Consider the following 20782-nt stretch of genomic DNA (forward strand, 5'->3'; position numbering starts at 1 on the left):
AAGGTGGTGGAGCACCTTCACTTTGTAGCAGTGACGATCAGATGAATTCAACACTCCTTTTAGGGCTTCACAAACAGGTCCCTCATTGGGATCCGGTTTGTTGATAATGTAAGTGGCTACAACCATAAAACTTGTTCAAAGCCCTTTTCCCAGTTGTTTATCTGAAAGACTTTATTTCCTGAGATTATACATAAAATTGCAGAACAAAACTGTCCTCTAGTGGCCCATGTAAGACAGCACCTGTTATTATAATGAAGCTTCTCAACAAAATGCAAAATGTATAACTGGTGAAGACAAAGATAAAATAATTGTTATCTAGTGCTTTCAGACAGATATTTTCGGAGTATAATGTGAACCAATAAACAAATGCACTCACTTACTAAAATTAAATAGAGGATCTGACAGGAATTCATGTGTCATTGTTCAGCAAGATTTTGCTTTTTTTTTTTTTTTTTACTAGCAGTCTTTTACCAAAACTTTTTACGGTTGACAGTCTTCAGGGCATTTTGGGGGAAACATTTTTTTAATGAATTTGTGAGAACATGTAGAAAACATCTTTGTCAAATAAAGTGTCAGTTTTATTGTTGTCTTAAATGTCAATGTACACTATAAAATGGTGGGCATTAATATATTTATAATGAGCTAAGACGCTAGCACTAACGCAAAAAAACAAAACAAGAAAACAAACAAAAAAAGCCAATACATTTTTATATAACAAACATTACATACAGAAGTGATGTGGAGGCCTTGAAATATAACATGTTATTTCCAACTATGGACTGTAATAACTGCCAGGAAAAAGTCAGCAATAAAACTGACAAAGCAAATTTCACAGAATATTTATTTACTCCAAAAATATTCAACAGAATCAAGTCAGACTCTTATGTCATTTTGCACCTGATGATTTTTATCATGTTCCTGGCAGCATATTTGAATTCATATTGACAGTGGTGGAATAAGTATTCAGATGTTTAGTAACAGTAGAAATACAGTCTAAAAATACACAATTACAAGCAAAGGTCCCAAATTCAAAATGTTACTTAAGTAAAAGTACTGAAGTATTATCAGCAAAATATACTTGTATTAAAAGTAAAAGTACTCATTATGCAGACTGGCTTCTTTTTAGAGTGTTTTGTTATTACAGTATATTATATTGTTTGTTTTTATGACTAACAAATACATGTGAGGGAATTTTAATGTTGTAGTTCATCAACGTGGATCCAACTTTAGATACTTTAGGTAGATTCATAGTAATAGTACTGCATCATATTATATAACTGTATCATATATTTTTATAACATTATATATAATTCATAACTAACTTAAAAAAGAAAAGAGCAGACAATTTAAACAACAGTTAGAATATTAAACTATATTATTTGATATAAAATCTCAATCTGAACAGTAACTATAAGTAGCAAATAAATGTACTGGAATAAAAACAATATTTCTGTCAGAAATGTAATGGAGTAGAAGTACAAAGCAGCATAAAATTGATATACTTTGAGTTGAATACTCAAGTAAAGTAGAAGTATCTCATATTTGTACTTAGTACAGGTGAGTATATGTTCTTAGTTACATTCTACCACTGCATATTGAACACATTAAGGGCTTATTTCTGTATTTAAAGGTGGCAAAAAAATCTTATTTCTCAAATGATACACATCACATCAGTTAATTTGGTATTTATTGTAAAGAACAAATGAAAATGTAAATGACAAATATTTTCTTTTCTCTAATACATTCATAGAATGTCACTAAACACTCCACCTATTCACGTCTCTCCTCCGTGCAACATTCAGAACAAAAAACACCAACATCAGTTTGGCCAGCTGATGGCAGCATCATGCACTCTGTTACCACGGCATCTGCTTTGTATTATGTCCACTTTCTTGGATTAATAAATTAAATACAATGGTACACATATAATGCAAGATTTGTATAGGATTAATGTTTATTTGCACTGCCCAAATTGTTATAAACTGTACTGATTAGTATTCAAGTATTCCCTTTACTGGTTATTTCTGTGCTGGATATTACACTAAATATCTGCTTTGTGATGTTCTCATCACATCATTATCATCATTTGTGGATTACGTTATGTGGCACAGTACAAGAATAACGTTTAAGTAAACATTATGTACATGTACTATGAAAAAAAGAACAAAAGTTGTCTTGCAAATGTATATGCTATTTTGTTTATAGTGCAATCCCCATGCAATACCACATGCAGTTATAGAGAGTGCATGAAGAAGAAGACCATATTGACCATGCATGACCTTGCATACAGAGCAACTAATGATTCTATCAGAAGTAGCCTGCTGTCCTGATACTCCTTGAAGGATTTCATTTCACTGAAATATTGACAGATACCCTGACTTTTTTTTTTTTTAAGATGTGAGATAGTGACATCCACCCATAACAAGGTGTCAAGTTTATTCTGTTCAAAACACACTGCCTGTTATTAATGGTGGACTCTTTCACATTGTTGTACCATGCTGAACTAAAATGAGCCACATCATACTGTGACTAGAGACAGCATGCAGAGATGGTCAAGAGAACAGAATTGATCTGAACCATTGAATCATGGCTGCAAGTTGGCACTGTCGTATGAAAATGCTCATGGAGTAAAAACAAAACAAAACAAAACAAAACAAAACAAAAGAAACAGCATCATACCATGACGACACCACATGTCTTCACCATGGAGTAGTAATGGCTTCAGCACTGGCACGAATACATAAATCTTTGAATTTCTAAAACAATAAGAAAACCGAAGCACTAAAAACAACCAGCCTTAACAACCCTCTTTGTTTTTACATTTGAAACTGGTCTAATAAAAAAGGCCAAACAATCACATTAGACAGGCATCAGACACGGAAAACACACAAGTCAATTGCTGAAAAACAACACGTTTTTCAGCATTGTGAGGAGTTGAATGTAACAAAAATATTCACTGTGCAATCATAAGTTGTTTGAAAAAGGCAACAAAATCAAATGTTGAACATATCAAGGCGTACTTAAAAAACGAGCAATCCCTGTTTCTGTTTCACAAAACATTTGACAGAAGCTTTTGATCTACAGCTTGTATAAAGATACATTAACAATGACAATTCAAGTGCATGTTTCTTAAATCATAGATGAATTGTGACTTAATTTGAACAAAGGTAACTTGGTTATTAAAAACATGTGAACAGAATAGTTCTTTTGTTCAGTGTTGTATGAGTATTAACACGAAACTGCTAAGTCAGTAGAATGATGCTTATGAAAACAATTACAACATGTGAGTCCTCAAAACTGCAGTATTTCCCACTTGAAAAAAGACCCTGCAATCCATGTATGCATCCAATGAATAAATATGGAAGTGCATATTATGTTTAACAGCCAATTGGGAATATTTTTTAACATGAGGCAGAAGTTATTTGTATCACAATGCGGCAAAACAATTACAAAATGTTTCTGACAATCGGCAGGAAAAAAACTTCCATACCTTTTTCAAATGAATGTACTGAATTGAATTTCCTTCATGGAAAACACACACAGCAGCATTCAGCTTATTGGCAAATGTTGCCCAGGGGTAAAAGAAACAGTTTGTGCCTTAAAGATATAAATAGAGAGTGTGAATATTGTATAAACCTCAGGATGGATACAGAAAAACTTACGAGTGTCTGAATCCAGCTAACATCTTCCACCAAACCTCTTAGCATAAACAAACTACTCATAGCAGACGCTCTTCGTCAGTAATAAATATAATGTTGGCTCCCAACAACACTGTCAATAGCATATTATTGTTATGAGCCACATACAGGTGTGATTTGTTTTTGTCATTCTGTGACATATCAGCTTGTATACACATTAAATCACATGGATTTTCAAATCTGATATTAACTGTTGCCTCAATATTATTGGTCTGGCATTGCTTAATGTCAGTGCACAAACATTCAGTTTCCCTTTTAGCATTACTAAGGTACTCTGTACATCAGGTTCCTTTTCATAAATTTTTTTTTGTGTCTTTGCCTCGACCCAAGCAAGACAAAAGAAATAGACGACATACAATGTATTGATGCCTATTCAACTCTACATTATTTACGCTAACCATTCAAATGCAAATGCTACCAAGACTCACATCATCCTAATAAACTTCTTAAAGGCTGGTTTTGTAGATGAACCTCTTAATTAAATAACAGTGGATGAGTGATGATCTGATTATTCATCCTTATTCTTCTCTGTGATTGCACTTGATGTAGTCTGATCGTGTCCCTGGAGAATTTATATTTGCTGATGAAAAGATTTAAGGAGAAAAAAAAAAAGGTGTTTGACCTTTCTTTTCTCAACAGGCATCAGACAAGGATTTTATGGCACTGGCCATTGATGAGGAATCACTGAAAGTTTCCAAGGTTTTCTCAAATCTATGCTTCATCATCAACATGGACTTACATTATCAACATTTCAATTCTGGGACTCAGGTAGCAGTAATAATACAAAAAGAAACATTTTAAAGTCTTTTGTGGAGTAGTAAGTATGTAAAGAACGGTAAACTTTTTGACAATTTCTGTTTGGGCTAAAAGTCCATTGTCTCAGGACGACCTCTATTGTGTAGTGGTAAATTGTTCAAGACAAAAATAATTGGCCATGCACACAGAGTATTGCTAAGAGGTCATTTCATGGCTTAGAGATGGCCAGTTAAATGGTCCATCGGTTCACATCTCAGTGACTGTGCCCGTTTTTTCAAAAATCTCCATTTCCCTCATTACATTCGATCCTGAAATGTCACAAGTCCCAGGTGTGCTGCTACTGAAGCAGCCTGACAGGTAAGGGTCCAAGTTTCTGCTCACCAATGCACTGAGAGTGATGTCATTTTGTCTCTGTTGCAGTGTTTCCTCACCGCTGACACCTTAGTTCCCTTAATCCGACTTCCCATTCTCCTGAGGTGTGCTGGCTTTACTCCGGCGTGCTGAGCGCAGCACCCTGTAGCAGCCGCGGGCAATCTTATGCATCCACATAATGTTCATGATGTCCAAGCAGATACTGGAGCAGATCCAGGCAAAACGGCCACCCCAGGGCACCAGGTAGAAGGCCTCAGTGCCGTAGACCGCATACATACGACTGTAGTAGCCTGGCATGACGGCGATGCGGACCACAAAAAAGACTAAAGCCATGGCGACACCATTCGCCATGTTGGGCCGGGAGGACTTGGGATAGCCTAGTACCTCAAAGAACCAGCTGAAACACAACACATAGTTAAGAAAACAGTGTCTAGTAGGAAGAATATGTAACTATGAAAATGTATGTTTGAGAAAATCATGAGTAACTTGACAAAAAGTTACAGGGCTGCCTTAAGCATGTTTGGTATGACTTATCTGGACCTATATCCAGATAAGTGGTTTAAAAAGGATTTGGAAAAACCTCAAATAATCTCAAAGAACCAGCTGAATAGAAAGAGAACATTCAACCAGTAGCGGATTACGTACATATAGTTAAAATTCCTAACAATGAACAAAATCCCTGACATGTAACTATCAGATATGTTGCAAACTAAGCTCCAACCCTAAATGCAGGATTGTAGGTACATACCGCTGGTTCACACATGGAGTAGAAAACTCAGCAAGCAGACGGAAGTTAGCAAAATAAGGCAACATTCCTTGGCCCTGGAAGAACAAGGTAAGAACAGGAAGACAACGAAACATGAAAGGGACAAAAACGAGACACCAAGTCATTTGGATCAGCAGGCATTATGTTGATGTACTGCCTGCTCCTCAGAGTAACATGAACACTGTTTTGTATTAAAAATCACAGAAGAACAACAGTAGTTCACGTCGGGTTTGAACAAGTCATTGCAACTAAAGTATGTCCATAATTCCAAGGCTTATTGGGACATAACTATGAGATATTTCAGATTTTATCATGCAGTTCAGAAATTTAAGAAATACTTGTAAGGTATGGGGAACTCAGGCCTAAAATTAGATGAAGTCATCACCAAATATAACCCCCCATTTGGCAGATCTAACAAAAGAGTCTTCTCCTTCAGGGCACAAAATTATACCTTCAAGTTTTGCAGGCCAAAATTAGACTGTACTCTCTAATTTAACTTCCTAATGATTAATTCTCCTCATTTATTGTGAGCAGAAACTCATCCAACACTGTGAAAGAAAATTCATCCAACACTATGATTACCTCTGTTTGCCAAATAGAAATGGAGACATTATATTCACCACAAATTAGGATATACATGACATAATGTCAAAAACTTAAAAAAGGTTTGTCCTGATGATGGTGGACATAAAGCCACAATTTTCAAAAAGCCAAATTAATCTGAGGAGTAGAAATTTTGTATGTAATTAAGACATTTTTGCCTGATGATGCCACTAGGAAGCACATGACATGACAAAAAAAGAAATGGTTCTTCCTCTTGGGAGCATGAATGTACTCAGTAGATTTGACTGCAATTAGCCGATTAGATGGTGACATTTCTTGAGTCCAAGAGAAAATTAAAATCTAAAATCTAAAACTAAAATCTGTGGGATTCATCCTCTGGAGATCCTGAAAATCCTCAGAAAACTTCATAGAAATCAAGCTTTTGATTTTTGAGATAACTTGTTGTGAAAGTGTTGGTTATGTTGATATCATTGTAGTGCTGACGGAAAGATCAGGTTATGACCACAGTCATTGGGAATCATTCCCTAGGAATCAAAATGTCCATGTCAAATTGAATGACAATCTGGCCAGTAACAGTGAAAGCACTGAATGGACAGATTGACCACCATCCTTAGGCCTCGCTTCTAGTCAAAAAAGATTTTTAAATCATATAAAGTGTTTAAATATCTCAGTAAAGAAAATATTTCTAAACCCTAAAATCAACCCTAAAATATTCAAAAATGCCCCAAATGAAGCATTTTTGCATTTACTAAGGAAGGAACCACTAATGCGTCCTCACAACACACTATATGCCAACGTTTGCTAGCTCACAGTTTACGTCATTTCACTCACACAGCAGAAGACCACATAGCAAGACAATTCATCTGAATGACTTCTCAACTTAATAACATTCGACATTAAAAAGGTATTAGGCAAATATCAACACAGCACAGGCTTTTACAACCACACATACATTCAGCCAGCCACTAGTTGAGGGAGCAAAAAGCCATGCAGAGTAAAAAGCAATATATTTAACTTCCAAACATGTCATTGTTTAGAAGAACAGAGTTCCACATTTTCTTAGATATGAGATCATCTTCAGCAAGTTTTACCAACCTTCAGCTCAAAGCTGAATTATGGCTGCTGATTCCCAAAACTAGCCATATCTGTAATAATATCTGATTCGTGTTCTAAAATGCACAAGACAGAGGCTTTTAAAAGCCCTTAAGTGATCAAACTAAAGCATAAGCTTACATGGCTATTATTCTTTGAATAATCACATACATGTCAAATAGAAGGAAGATGATCTTAAAACCAAGATGCTTTCAGGACACCCAGTTTTAAACACTATTGATCTGGCCTAACCCGCTAAATCAGTTTTGTTTTTTGTTTTTGAAAAATCAAACACACAGATTACAATTATGATGTTAAAGATTTGCCATTAGTCAAATAAATTTGTGTTTTGACTGAAAAAGTGCATTAGTGAAACTAAGTGCTGCAATTTGTATCCAAGTTGGAATTAAGTAGTTTGACTTTGACATTCTGAAATTTTGTGTTTAAGCCCTTACAATACACATTCAGAACATAAGTCAAACTCAAAATCAAGATAAAAAATCACAATATTTAATTTCACTAAAACACATTCAAAGAACATGTAATTTAAGGTTATTTGGTTAGTGGCCTGACTTTTGTAGCATGTAAAAGGAGACTTACCGTCAGCGCTGAAACAAAAGCTGGTCATTAAAACATACTTACTATATGATACAAACAGGGTACATCTGCGTTTCAGTTTATGTACCATATGATGTGAACTTTCCACCTAGCATGAGGATGCTAGTACATCTAGGAACTGGTAAGTCCATACTGTGACTGGGCATCATATCTGCTCAGTGCAACAAAACAGCAATAACAGCAGACAAGACAGGAATAAGGGAAGCCCCCATCTAGATCAAGACCTGCTCTGGGTTTCTCAATGACATACAATCCTTTTGGTAGTTTTTGCATGAACGGGGGAGGATGACACAACCTGACTTGATGTTGGTAGTTTTTGCATGTAGGGTTTGAAGAGGGGCTTTTTATGTTAAAGTCAGCAGAAGACACAGAGACAGACAGATATATTAGAAGAAAATAAAAAACAAAAGATGCCACCACAATCGGAAGCAAATAAGAAGCAACACTTGAACACAAACACTGAGAAGAAACCATGCATCTAATATTTACACAGCAGTTATAATATTAGGTTTCCATCTGTTTAATTAAGCTATACTTGACTGTTAAAACAGACACAAAAGACAGATTACAATGCTATTTAAAAAAAAAATCATAAAATGAACACTGTTCTCACTACGACATTAGTGATGGACTAATTGATAAGCAAAACATATCAACATGCTCATGAAATTGAGGCTTTTGAAGCCTTTTAACACATGTTTTCCTACTCAACGCCTTAATTCGGCTGTTTGCCTCAGGATTTAATAATCACGTTGAGTAGGTAGAATTTATTGTGTATTTAACAAGAAAACGTCCACATAAACACATTAAACACAGTAACTAATAAAACTTTGACAACATTTGACAAATTTGACTGGGTAACAAAACTAAATAAAATGAAAAAGACATCAAGGGTGAGCCAATTTTATTGTGTTTTTTTTATACGGCAAATATAGTATGACTATAGTTATACGTCTCTCAATGAGTTTTTTTTTTTTTCTACCACAGTTGATTAATGCGGAACATTCATTCTGTTATCCCACATGAATTTCAGATGTGATCCAAGGAAACAGTCATGAGTGTCCAGTAACAGTATGGCCTACATCATCTCATTTAATGAAATGTTTTAGATACAGGTGCTTGCTCTGTTTCTCCAAATTAAAGGCTGGATTTACAGTCAGTTATAATTCAGAATAAATCGTTTTTATTCCAACTATGTGACACTGTTTTAATTTTGGTATTATAATTTAAACATGGAAATGAGTAAAAGTAATATTGCTCATTAAAAAAGCAATGAAGACAGATAAACAAATATGATGTGTGTCACATTAAAGAAGAAAAACAAACCTGTAAATCCAGCCAGTGACTGGAATGTAGATCAGATTTACACTAAACGTGTGATTGAAAACAGAAGTCCTTAACACTTTACTGCCTTTTATCAAGATTTTATAGTCATTTGCCAATGGCAACATAAAACCTAAAGCACAGCAATAAGCAGTGTAAAGCTTTTTTATTTTTTATTTTACCCAAGAATAGTTAAGTATGGGGGAGTCAGAGACAGAGCAATGCACACTGTGTGTTCTTCTGCATTTTTTCTGTATAGAAAATACAGAACGTTGATTGTTGGGGAAAAAATGTATTCCATGTAAGTTTGTGAAATGGGAAGGAAAAGACCGCCTTTTAAGAGCATTAACAAGTAATTGTTTCAAACTCAAAGAGTACAGCTGACAGTATACATAAAGCATGGCATTAGAAAAAGGGGCTGGTTATCTGGCGATGCACTTTATCATCTTGTGTCATGTGAATGACATTATTTGGCCAGCTTTCCCTCAACAGGGAGTCTCAAGAGAAGTGTAAGGAAGAAAAAAAAAGGAGGCAGGACTAGGCTATGGCACAAAAACACACAAGCGGAACTGTAGATAAGCAGGTAAGTAATATAGACGTTAAATGCTGTTGGTTGGCATGCACAGTAACAAGAAAGGAACCCTGCCTCTGTAGAGAGCTTCAGAACTGCCAGCATGCACACAATGGTTACAGTTCAGCATTCAGCTGCGCTAAGCTCAGAAATGTTCAGCTTACGTCAGATTCACACAACATTAAAGGAAGTCAGTAAAACAAACAGAAAGCACAGAAATTGTAAGGGCAAGGTGAGGGGGGGGAGGGGGTCATCAGCCAGTACCATTGTTGAGCATTCCATGCAAAAAATACCATAGTCATTCATTTCCATAATAATTATGCGACAGATCCTGGCGACCTAGAGGGTTTCAGATTGAACCAAGAGTGAACAGCGCTGCTCTTAAATGCTGGGTACATCTCATCTATCTCCACATCTAGATAAGAGCCAACTGTGTACTAGCAGTACCACAATCACTAATGAGTCACTAATTTGAACTTAGAATTGTGAAATTATTATCAAGCTCATGTCAGAACCCATGTTTGCTTTTACAGTGATGATACTGAATGACTCAAATTCTCGTTTATTATAGAATGACTATTCCGGTAAATTATGGGAGTTGGCCATCATGTTGCTGGGTAAGACAACTTTAACAGTCTAACTCCAGTGGTTACTAAACCTGAGTGACATGTTAAACCCTCTTCCTCTCATTATCATTGTGGTTCTTTCAGTGATTTCCAGGCAAGCTAAAAAACACAGTGCAAGCAAACAATGACTTCTACTGCAACATTCTACAGTACCAGTCAAAAGTTTAGACACACTTTCTCATATAAGGGAATGGGAAAGTATGTACAAACTTTTGACTGGTATCGTATCACTCATGGACAAAGGTGTTACAGCTGTACGTTGTGTCCCAACAACTAGTGAGTGTGTATTTTCACTTCTACTGAAAGAGATGAAGCCACAGAGGTGGATCCATAAGTTCTCCTTCCCTGACATGTTTGTACAGTTTAGGTACATCACTTACATAGATACTGACTTCCCTGACTTTGCCTTGTGCATATTTGACTAACCTATATGAGCTGCATGACTATAAGGGGAGAGTTGTGAACTCACTGAATGGTCATTAAACCAGTTTGAACACCCAGTTTGACAGGACACAGCTGTTCACCCTTGGTTGTCTCCTTCCCATCTTGCCTGCACGTTCTGCTATTGGACAATAGGGCACTCACCAGTACATAGTAGTAAGCATACAACGCTGCCAGATGGTGAATTACAAAAAACTTGTCGCCTATCGCCTTCCAGTAGTAAAATATTAGCAGCAGATCTGGAAAACAGAGGTACAGGGGAAAGAGAGATGTCATGTTAAAAGTGGAATTTGTACAATCGAAACATTCAAAAAAAGCCTTGCCTTGGATAAACTGTATGTTTCTCTTACCGGATATGAGGTAGCCTGTTGTAATGGCAACATTAGTCTTCACCAGTGTAGGATCTCCCCTATTGGAGAAGCACATTCTTAATAAGCTGGACATGCTAATGTTTATAGCTTATGTTAGGGCAGACAAACTCATTGTTCAATCCACTCCTTACACTTTTGCTCTTGTGTTTTTGGCTGTGGAAAAAACAGACACCACTCGCCAAGCTCTTTGAATACCAAGTTTCCCTCTTACTAGAAACTCGTGAACACAGTTGCTAAACTTTGATTGACCAATCACTGTTAAGTAGAGGGGTTTAGCAAAAGGAAAAATAGATGACATGCTGTAAAAAATTAACCAATAGTATGGAGAGTGAAGGTTAAAAGTAGACTCTCACCAGACTGGGTCTTCATTGACGTGATCATCAAAGAGCAGAATGTAGAGACAGAAGATTCCCACCAACAGTGCGTGAAATGTTGACACTGTCCTGAAATAAAAAGCAAAGCACACACGGAAATGATGATCTGCTCGTCTCTGACAAGGGCTAATGCTGACGGCAACATTTTCTGTTCAATAAGCAAGACAAAGAATAGTGCATATTTATCTTTATTCATGAAAAGTGCTCTGGAGTTGCTCTGTGGGTTTGAAGCTCCGAATTTTTAGTACTCACAGTGAATCAGCTGATTGCCTGTCAGGGCTGCACACAGATTCAGACCAATTAGACTAAAAGATTAAACACTGCTAAAGGGTCAGGCAGAGCAGCGCACAGTCCCAGTCAGTCATTCAAGCAGTGAGACAGCACAAGAGTTCTCAGCAATCAGTCAGTAAGACAGAGTGACAGCCACATTTACTGTAAGAGTGTAAAGTCATGGGGTCTATACAGGGATCCCCATAGCATGGATCCATCCCTGCGAATCATTAATTTTCATTTGCTCGTAAACCATGTGACCATTTCAATTTCACAAGTGCTCTCATGAGTAATAAACTGAGTATGAGAGGAAATGAAAATGAGTGATTCATGCAAGTTGTCTAGGCTGGATCCTTCCGAACACTCTTCCCCGCTGGGCATCGACTGGCCCTCTATCTACTGTGCAGCTTGAACTATTCTCATAGTGCTTAAAGATCACAGCAACCAATCAGACTCACACAAGACACAAACAAACTCCATCTTTTCATTCCAAACCAGTCGTTCTAGCCATATCTGCAATGTTCCCATAACAAGTCAGCAGATAAAATAGCAGCCATGACAACAGATGACATTTGTTGTTGTTGATCTAATGGTCTGTTCACCCATATGAACACAGTGGGTCTGAAGCATTTACACTTCTCTGTCATTTTGACAGATGAACTGCAAAACAAATCACATACAGTAAATATGATTGTGATGATGTGGCTGTTAAAGGAAGATTATGGTTTCTTTTACATTATATGCACCTAATTGATTAAAGTATTGCTTCCATTTGATGGATGTGGCAACTCTGATAAATAAAACTCCACATGAAGTCCATTCATGACACATGCATAAGTAGTTAGATCATTAGATGAGCTTTAAACAAATTGTTGCAGTTTTAATAGATTTTCTAAACCACAAATTGTGAAATTAAAATAAAAGTGAATATTACCAAAATGGCCGTTGTAGTTGTGCATTGCATGGTGAAACTGTGTATGCGCATCACTATTGTAAATATGGTCAAAGTTGAACCAGGAAGAACCTATAAAAAATGTAACTGACATTTGCAAAGGGTGGTTTAGCTGGTTTTGGCTTTCACTTTCAAAATAATTATTGCATTTGACATGTGCAGCAAGGTGTATGCGTGCATCATGTCCTGCTCATTTCTATGTACATTTGAATTTTTCATACCACAAGCAGTGGAGAAGAGCATATTGTTTTTTTTTGTTTTTTTTTTACAGAAAGCAAATACATTGATTAACTACTGCTATAAAAATATGACAAGAAAATCTTCAGAATTACAGCTTTCAACTGTAGGTTTGTTAAGTATCAGTCTGACTGCTAATGCTGCATACACTAAACTGTCAGCACTCAAAGTGGTGAGCAAAATGTTAAGGCTTGTAAAAGAAGCACTTAAGCTTTTCGTGAAGAAGCACATAAATACAGGGCAATCATTTTTTATTGACAAATCTGGTTTGTTTACACTTTAAAATCTGTACAAACTAATCAAGATTTAGTTTGTCAGAAATAGTCATAGACAGCCAGCATTCTGTTGGAATCTTGAACAGCAACAAGCAGAGCAAACACTAAAAAATACATAAAACGTCCAACTAGTGAGTCAAATACTAGTGTAACAGGATATAGGTGAGTGTTGATTGTTTAGCAGACCCATGATTATGAGTTTATGTCAACTGACCTTGAGTTCCATTCCACCTTCTGCTTGTCGCTGAGGCCGAGGAAGCCCGGGCTGATGCGTATCGATATCCAGGGGCTGACTTTGTGGAAGAGCCACTGGAAGGTGAGGAAACTGGTCACCGAGATGGTGAGGATAAGCTGGCTGAATGGGTCCATGGCCACCCAACCCCACTGTGGGAGGAAGGAGAGAAATGGGGATAAGATGGAGAAAGAAGAGTGAGAATGTTAGCAATGCTCTGCTGTTTCATTTTAAAAGATCACCTGAACATTACTGAGGGTGTTTCGTCTAAAAAAATGCTCAGAATCAGACTTTCATAAATCAAAAATGTATTCAACAAAAAACATTCTGTGGTCATTAGTGAGTCTTTCTGACCACTTGACTCTTCCTGGTCAGCCAAACCACAACAGTTGATGTATTTGGTGACCTTTGACAACAACTATCATCAGAAAAATCACACCTGCCAGTGGTGGCCCAGTCAATTTTTAACTCAACTCCAACAAGAGTGCTGTCACTGGCCTCAAGCAGCAAAGGTGGATAAAACCTCATGGGCGCTGTGTGGGAAATTACCAACTATTAGCATCTAGCTGAAAAGTTTAAGTTTTGGCACCTACCATATGCAATAAGTAACTTGTAATGTGTATGTCTACTTTTCAAGCTCTAAAAGCTTCTATCAATGTAAATTAAGCACACCTGAATGGTTTTGAATAGCTGAGATAACAAGCCAACATGTTACTTCCTGAGTCTATAATATACAGGAAAGGTGGCTCTTTAGACTGATAAAAAAAGTATTCAGACATGTTGTCTCTATTCAAAAACCAGTTACTGTGGTTTTCGCACACCCCTCTGAAACCACACACACACACACGCTCACACACGTGTTTGACTGATTACAACTTATAAGGTAGTATCCCTAATGCTTCATTGACAGACGACAAACTGTACAAAATGTTTAGTCTATTCCTACTGTACCCACCTCGATCACTAGAAACAGTGACCCAGTGAACTAAACACATAAAAATGTGCTTTGTAACCTTGAACTTTGCTTTGTTTGCTTAGAAAAAACACAAACACACGGCTGTGACTCATCTTCAACTTACAATTTAAACAAAAGCTACATGTGTACTGCAACTACACACTGAGTGACATAAAACCCAAGGGTTTCCCTTAATGCACTGCAGGGCAAGAGAGACTCTTCAAACAAACAGTATGTACACCTCAGAGTTACTACTGTGACTTTTCCAGATAGTGCTAAAGATCATCTGGCACATGATAAAGATAATAAATAACGACTATGACTAGAATAATAACAATCATGATAAAACACTGTAACATTTCAAGAAATAAAAAAACATTTGAGCAAAAGAAAGATGATGATTAATGTGAGACAGGTTCATTTGAATACTGTATATTTTCAGTCATTGTAATGCTGTCAAGGGAACACATGTTTTCATCGGACCTTCAATAATAATAAGTCTGTCCTAATTTTATGGCCAATCTGTGTGTATTAAGGTTTTGTGTATTTTATTTACTTTGAATTCTATGGGAAACATTTGAAAATTTTAGTACCAATTGTACAAAAGTACAAACTTTAAGAAAAACTTTTCAAACATTAGCTTTCTGCTTTATGATTCTGTGGCGGCTGTGACAAAACAGTGATGATGCACCACAGATGGGCTGATGTAGTGGAAAAGACAGTGTATGCATTGGACAGAAACCAAATACAGCCTGTTTTGCATTCACACATGGCTTGTACAAAACACGTAAGCAAACTGTTGTGAAAGCTCTACTTGGACCTGCCGCTGAATATTCCTCTCCTGAATCATTCAATGTCAGTGTCTGTGACTGTGAATGTCACTGTGTCGCTGTCAGGGACTGGCATTGTGAATAATCACCTCAACACACAGAGAAAGCAGGACATGTCTAGAGGCGAAGGCTCAAGTGCATGTAGGTCTCAACAGCAAGTCAGAATACATGCAATCATGCTCTTTGGATTTCTTATTCCAAGGTAACATTACACAGCTTAGAGATATCACTTTTGTATGAAATAGGTGTATCAGTTTCACTTGGAGATTAAATGTTGTCACCATATATTCATATTGCGACGTAGCTGGCAAATTCCCAGTGAGCTACATGAAATAAATTTTCTTTTTTCCACTTAACAGAAGAAGCATAGATGTGGCCACATATGCACTGATTAGATGTATTATTCAGAAAGAATGCACTCTGTGGGACATTGATTTTAATTGTCATATTACATTATAAAAATATTTGAATGAAACTAACTGAAATAGAGTTTGCTGCATTGCTACATACATACAGTTACAGGTATTTAACGATGTTCCCCTCGCCATCTCTTGGAGATAAAACATTGGTGCATATCTTTACATATACTTAAATGAAGGACAAAGTGGCCTCTTGGAATAAGAGTTCATTCATACTTTGTATGAATGAAGATGACAATCAAGCTGCTATTTTGGTAAACTCATCAGTTTTTCTGCTGTTTTGGTCTGAGGGATTTTGAAATTCCTCCTTTTACAGCATGCTCTCCCACATGTAATGGTTGACTCAAATCTAGCAAACAGTTGACCCACTGCGAGATCAAGGTCAGGTGTAAAACGGCTCACTCTGTGTATCTCGCTGACATATGCTGACCACACTGTGCACCTGGACGTGTTATGAGCACTAGTCAAGAGGTGTTCCAGCACTCTCGCTAGGAATTCCCACTATCGAGTAAGCAGGAATCACTACTACAAATCACAAGAGTAACTTAGCTAGAGCAGCAGCACCACGCCATTCACATGTGTGCTCTTTCAATAGTAATACACCTATCTGTGAGGCAAGACTTATGGTGAATCTCTAGTATATTTGGCAGTCTGTTGCCTTAACAAGACCTTTGTCATATGCTGCCTGCCTTGCTGATAAACAAGCTTCAGTATTCTGTTTTGTTTTGAGTCTCTGTACTTGGTTGGGTGTACCTCTAACCATTGCTTACAAACATGTAGCCTACATGTTGTGTGCTCCAACCCTCAAGGTTGTGTGAGAAACCTGGCTTATAGTGGGCCTGCACGAAAAATGTGATTTTACTCATCATTACTCAGAGCCTCACTAAAGCTGCTCCATTATTAGGATTGCATTAATCCTGCAATGTACAGAAGGAAATTTTACAGAAACAAAATAAACAGGCCCACTCCTGTTATATTGGTCTAGTTTGCGTGTGATTTAAGACCACAGGTTAAGGCTGGCTGATAAATGCAAAATGCTGTATCACACTGTACTTGACCAAAGACTATGACACCAACACAGGCCTACATTAATTTAATGTTACCATATTTTTGGACCGCTTACTGGTGCTTTTATAGGAAATTTACAAACAAAGAACACTTTGATGATGATGAAGAGCAGGTAGAAATCATCATCACAATACCAACATTATACTGTCACGCAACTTCATTAAGGCGAATATTTGTTACTTTTTTTCAATTTTAAAGGGGACACACAATTCTTTTTGTGATTTTCTGTTATTTCTCGTACTGTTAAACATGATCAAATGTCCAAAAGTTGAGGTGAACATCTGTAAAATGCTCCCTGAAAGTCAAAAGCCAGGGCAAGCGTTTAGCACAGGCTAAACCTCCTCTAAATGCTTTGTTTGCAATGTTAGCTCCACTGCCCCATTGAACTGACGTTAAATTGTTCACGCATGCCCACAAACAGCAGTCTGTTCCGTAGTGCTGTCAAAATTGGCCAAAAATGACGTTCCATTATTCCTTCTAAAAAAACACATAGGTTTGAACCACTTGAATATCAATTTCTGCACATTATGCCCATAAGAGGGCAAACCAATAAAATGAGAGACATAACTACTCGTATAGGTATATTTATTTCAACATAAACATGTCTCTTAAAAGATCTACATACCTACACATTACAGAATCAACAAATAAAATAATGTCCTAGACCTACCTCTACCTCTCTTTCTCTCTCTCTGCGCCATGGTTGTTGTTAGAGTGAGAACTGAGAACGTGCTGTCTTTCGGAGCGAGATCAAATTAATGATTTGTAATTGATGTTATTCAATAGCCTGATTTTTATACAGGTTGGGTATATAGGTAGATATTCAAACTGGTTACCAAAATCCAAAGTATTTTCAAACGGGCCTTTTCAGATTGCTCGGAGTGCAAATCACTCTCTCTGCGGATGAGTTGGGTTGTGAACTCTCTGCCGTCATTACCACATGGTTGTTCAATTATTCGCTCGTTTTAGCTTAACCTGCATTTCATTCTCAAACAGTGAAAGTGATGTTGTGTGACTTGTGTCCGTCATGAAGTATATTCAGTGCTGCAGCCCAGGCCCTCATGAGAACTCGCAACGCAGCTGCTTTTTCTCCACAATTTTCTTTTCACAATCAAATGTCTGTTTTTGGTTTTTTGTCACAATTCTATTAGGCTATATAATCAAATATAGAATTTACGTTGACAGGACTACCATCCCGTAGCCTTTGTTGCTAAGGTTGCTAACAACGAGAAAAAGAGGTGAAATCCTGCAACTAGTGTTTGTTTACGTAGGCTGAGACACAGCTTCCGTAAACTAACCAATCAGAACAGAGTGGGCTCATCAGGAGGGGGACCTTAAAGAGACAGGAGCTAAACAGCTTGTTCCAGATAGAGGCTGAACGGAGGGGCTGTGCAAAGGGTCAGTATAAGATATATAAGGAGCTTTTTTGACTGTTAATCATGCAAAGATATTCCAGTAGAGCCCCGGAATATAAATATAGACCTTGAAAAGTGCATGATACGTCCCCTTTAAGGGGGCTATGAGAGGCTAGTATTGCAACTTTGCTTTAAGAGCATCCTGTGTGGCAACATGTGGCAGTCCTGTGTTGAATGGATGTTGTGAATCATGGGTTCATGGTATAAAGGGTAATCAGCATGGGATGGTTTGATAAAATCTATTTCAAATTTATGCATAATTTAATTCAAAATCTCGGCCTTGAAGTAATATGATGTGTAGTAGTACCCTGCAGCATGTTCTAAAGGCTCTGTTAGACCCCCGAAAATCTATTTGTCATATCTATATTTGGATCAAAAGGGAGTGTTCTCCATAAAACAACAAAGATCCAAAATTAGCAACTCCACATGCACGCTGGCTTGCAGCCAGTCAATGTATGTCAGTGATAGAGGTCCATTGCAGCCAGACTACTGAACTATTTTATGAGTATTGCAATGGGCTATTTGCATATAGGATGATTTGACTGTGCCAGTCTTTGGTAAGACGCCAAGTCAGTTACCTTTAAAGACATATTTACATTTCCCAAGTAATAGAACAGGGTATGTTCCAGCATAGCAACACAGGAGACACACACTCCCACTCCCTGGAGCACTGGCCTTGGTGATTGTATACCTGCCTTTGTTCCTGCGTTACGCCAAAGAAATGCTTGAGGACAAACAGCGTGCTTCACTGAAACACTGAAGCCAAGAAAAAGTCACTAGGGAACTAAAAAGCCAATTCCACAGAGTCCTCTCCTTTTGCCTGCCTGTAATGCATTAGTGGGCAGTAAGCACCAGTACTTTTATGTAGTATGCTGCAGGGCAGAGAGACTTTGTGTTATTAGAGGGACACTTAAAAGGACTATAGGGTGATTTTGACTGAGAAGATATCTGGATGTCTACATTAAGTAAGACTGCCTTCAGCCATGCTCACAAAGGGTGGAAGAGGACACTATTCTGAGACACAAAGTATTGTTGTAGGTACACACACAGGCTACATGTTTGCCTCCTATGAGTCCCATGAAGGATCGAGTTGCCAAGGACAAATGGATTACAGGTCAACTTAAAGATACAGAAAGAAAGCGACCGTGGAGAATAAATCATTACTAGTGTATAGCCTCTTGTGCAAAAATCTACTTTTTACAAGTCCTGTGTGTGTGTCCTTTGCAAACATTCATTCATTTAAACCCCACACAATAATCAGTGAATTTCCTACCGTTTGGTAAGAGCTGAAAAGGTCTAAATGAAGACGAGACTGTGGTTATGTCAACAAGAGAGATCACAGGTAAAAGGTAAAAGAAACCACGCTGCTGACAAGCAGCACTTCCTGGCATATCTGTTTTGTTTGCTAGAAGACTGGCTTTTTATGACCCCTACTTCAATGAAGAGTTACGATAAGAACTATAAAAGGTGGGTGAGACTATGATCTCCAATAAAGAGTCATATAAGGCATCATACGATCCAATTATTTCAACACATTTCCCCTTTGCTATTACAATATACTGTGCTCATAAAAGCAACTGCCAGCATCTGCAATTAACAAGGTGGAGAGAATGAGTTTAGAGGAATTAACCCTAAACTAATACCATCACCTATATGAACACTATTATTCAGATCTCCACTCATTTGGATGGAGAATGCATGTTTGGGCCCGCCTTAAAGATAGGCCAAAATTTTCTCGAAAGTGATGTCTATTTCAACTGAGCAGGTCTGAAACAGGTTCTTTCCTCTGCTGAGTGCTTTGCCAGCTCCTTACCTATTACAACTGGCACGTTGGGGTTAAAATGCGCTTGCGTAAGACGGGTGAACCTTTTTTTAACGAGGAAATGATAGCCCTCTCGAAAATAACTTCGCTATGTGCATCCCCCGGATCGTATTTAAGAGATGCTGAGTAGAAGCAAACGTGTTATTAACGAAGCATCACGTATAGCTGTTTTGGTTTTCTTTTCAAAAAAAGAAACATAAGAGCGCACGCAAGGCCAATTCACGCCGCATCGCCTGGTCAGCTGCTGTTGCTGAAAAATAACACTGGCCTGCTGTTGTTTTTGTGTATGAGAACAGTGGAAATATAAGATCCCGGACGGACTTACCTTATGACTCTCATGAAGATGATTTGCTTCTCACTCTCTCAACTGGTTATGGTTTCCAGGGTCGCTCGCAACGCCGTATATGTTGAGTGAAAGCCACAGCCATGTCGAGTCATTTTTGATAAACAACACAGCCCGCCTCCTGCTCCACACACACTCACACACACATACACACACACACACGCTTTAACAACTTGTGGGGGATGCGGCGGAGCAGGAGCTCTGTGTCAGTTTTGCGGTGTTTACTGACAAACCCATCCGACCAGAAACGTGCATAGTTGCAGAGGTGCAGATCGTGCAGCTCGACGCTCGATTACAGAAATGATGGGGGGTGGAGGGTGGTGGAGGGGGGTGGGAGAGAGGGAGGAGGGGGTTTTGGGGGAGGGGGGTCTCACACACACACACTCTCTCTC

The 20782-nt window shown here is 37.8% G+C and overlaps 1 protein-coding gene across 1 annotated transcript; it reads right to left on the reverse strand.

Moving 5' to 3' along the window:
- Positions 1-1670: 1670 nt before the first annotated feature.
- On the reverse strand, positions 1671-20696 carry LOC137173763 (TLC domain-containing protein 4-B-like). The gene is made up of 7 exons (XM_067578834.1): positions 20373-20696; positions 13521-13690; positions 11552-11641; positions 11178-11236; positions 10972-11066; positions 5575-5648; positions 1671-5223 (listed from the first exon to the last, which is right to left on the reverse strand). The coding sequence occupies exons 2-7, from the start codon at positions 13673-13675 to the stop codon at positions 4905-4907; spliced, it is 792 nt and encodes a 263-aa protein (XP_067434935.1). The 5' UTR covers positions 13676-13690; positions 20373-20696; the 3' UTR covers positions 1671-4904.
- Positions 20697-20782: the final 86 nt, after the last annotated feature.

This window comes from Thunnus thynnus, chromosome 21 (assembly GCF_963924715.1).
Source record: "Thunnus thynnus chromosome 21, fThuThy2.1, whole genome shotgun sequence".
In the NCBI taxonomy this organism is placed as follows: Eukaryota; Metazoa; Chordata; class Actinopteri; order Scombriformes; family Scombridae; genus Thunnus; species Thunnus thynnus.

Coding starts and splice junctions, on each gene's coding strand:
- LOC137173763 (XM_067578834.1), bottom strand. CDS start 13,675: ATGGACCCATTCAGCCAGCTTATCCTCACCATCTCGGTGACCAGTTTC. Junction 11,237..11,551: donor GTCAATGAAGACCCAGTCTG/GTGAGAGTCTAC, acceptor CTTCTCCAATAG/GGGAGATCCTACACTGGTGA. Junction 5,224..5,574: donor ACTCCATGTGTGAACCAGCG/GTATGTACCTAC, acceptor GTTGTGTTTCAG/CTGGTTCTTTGAGGTACTAG.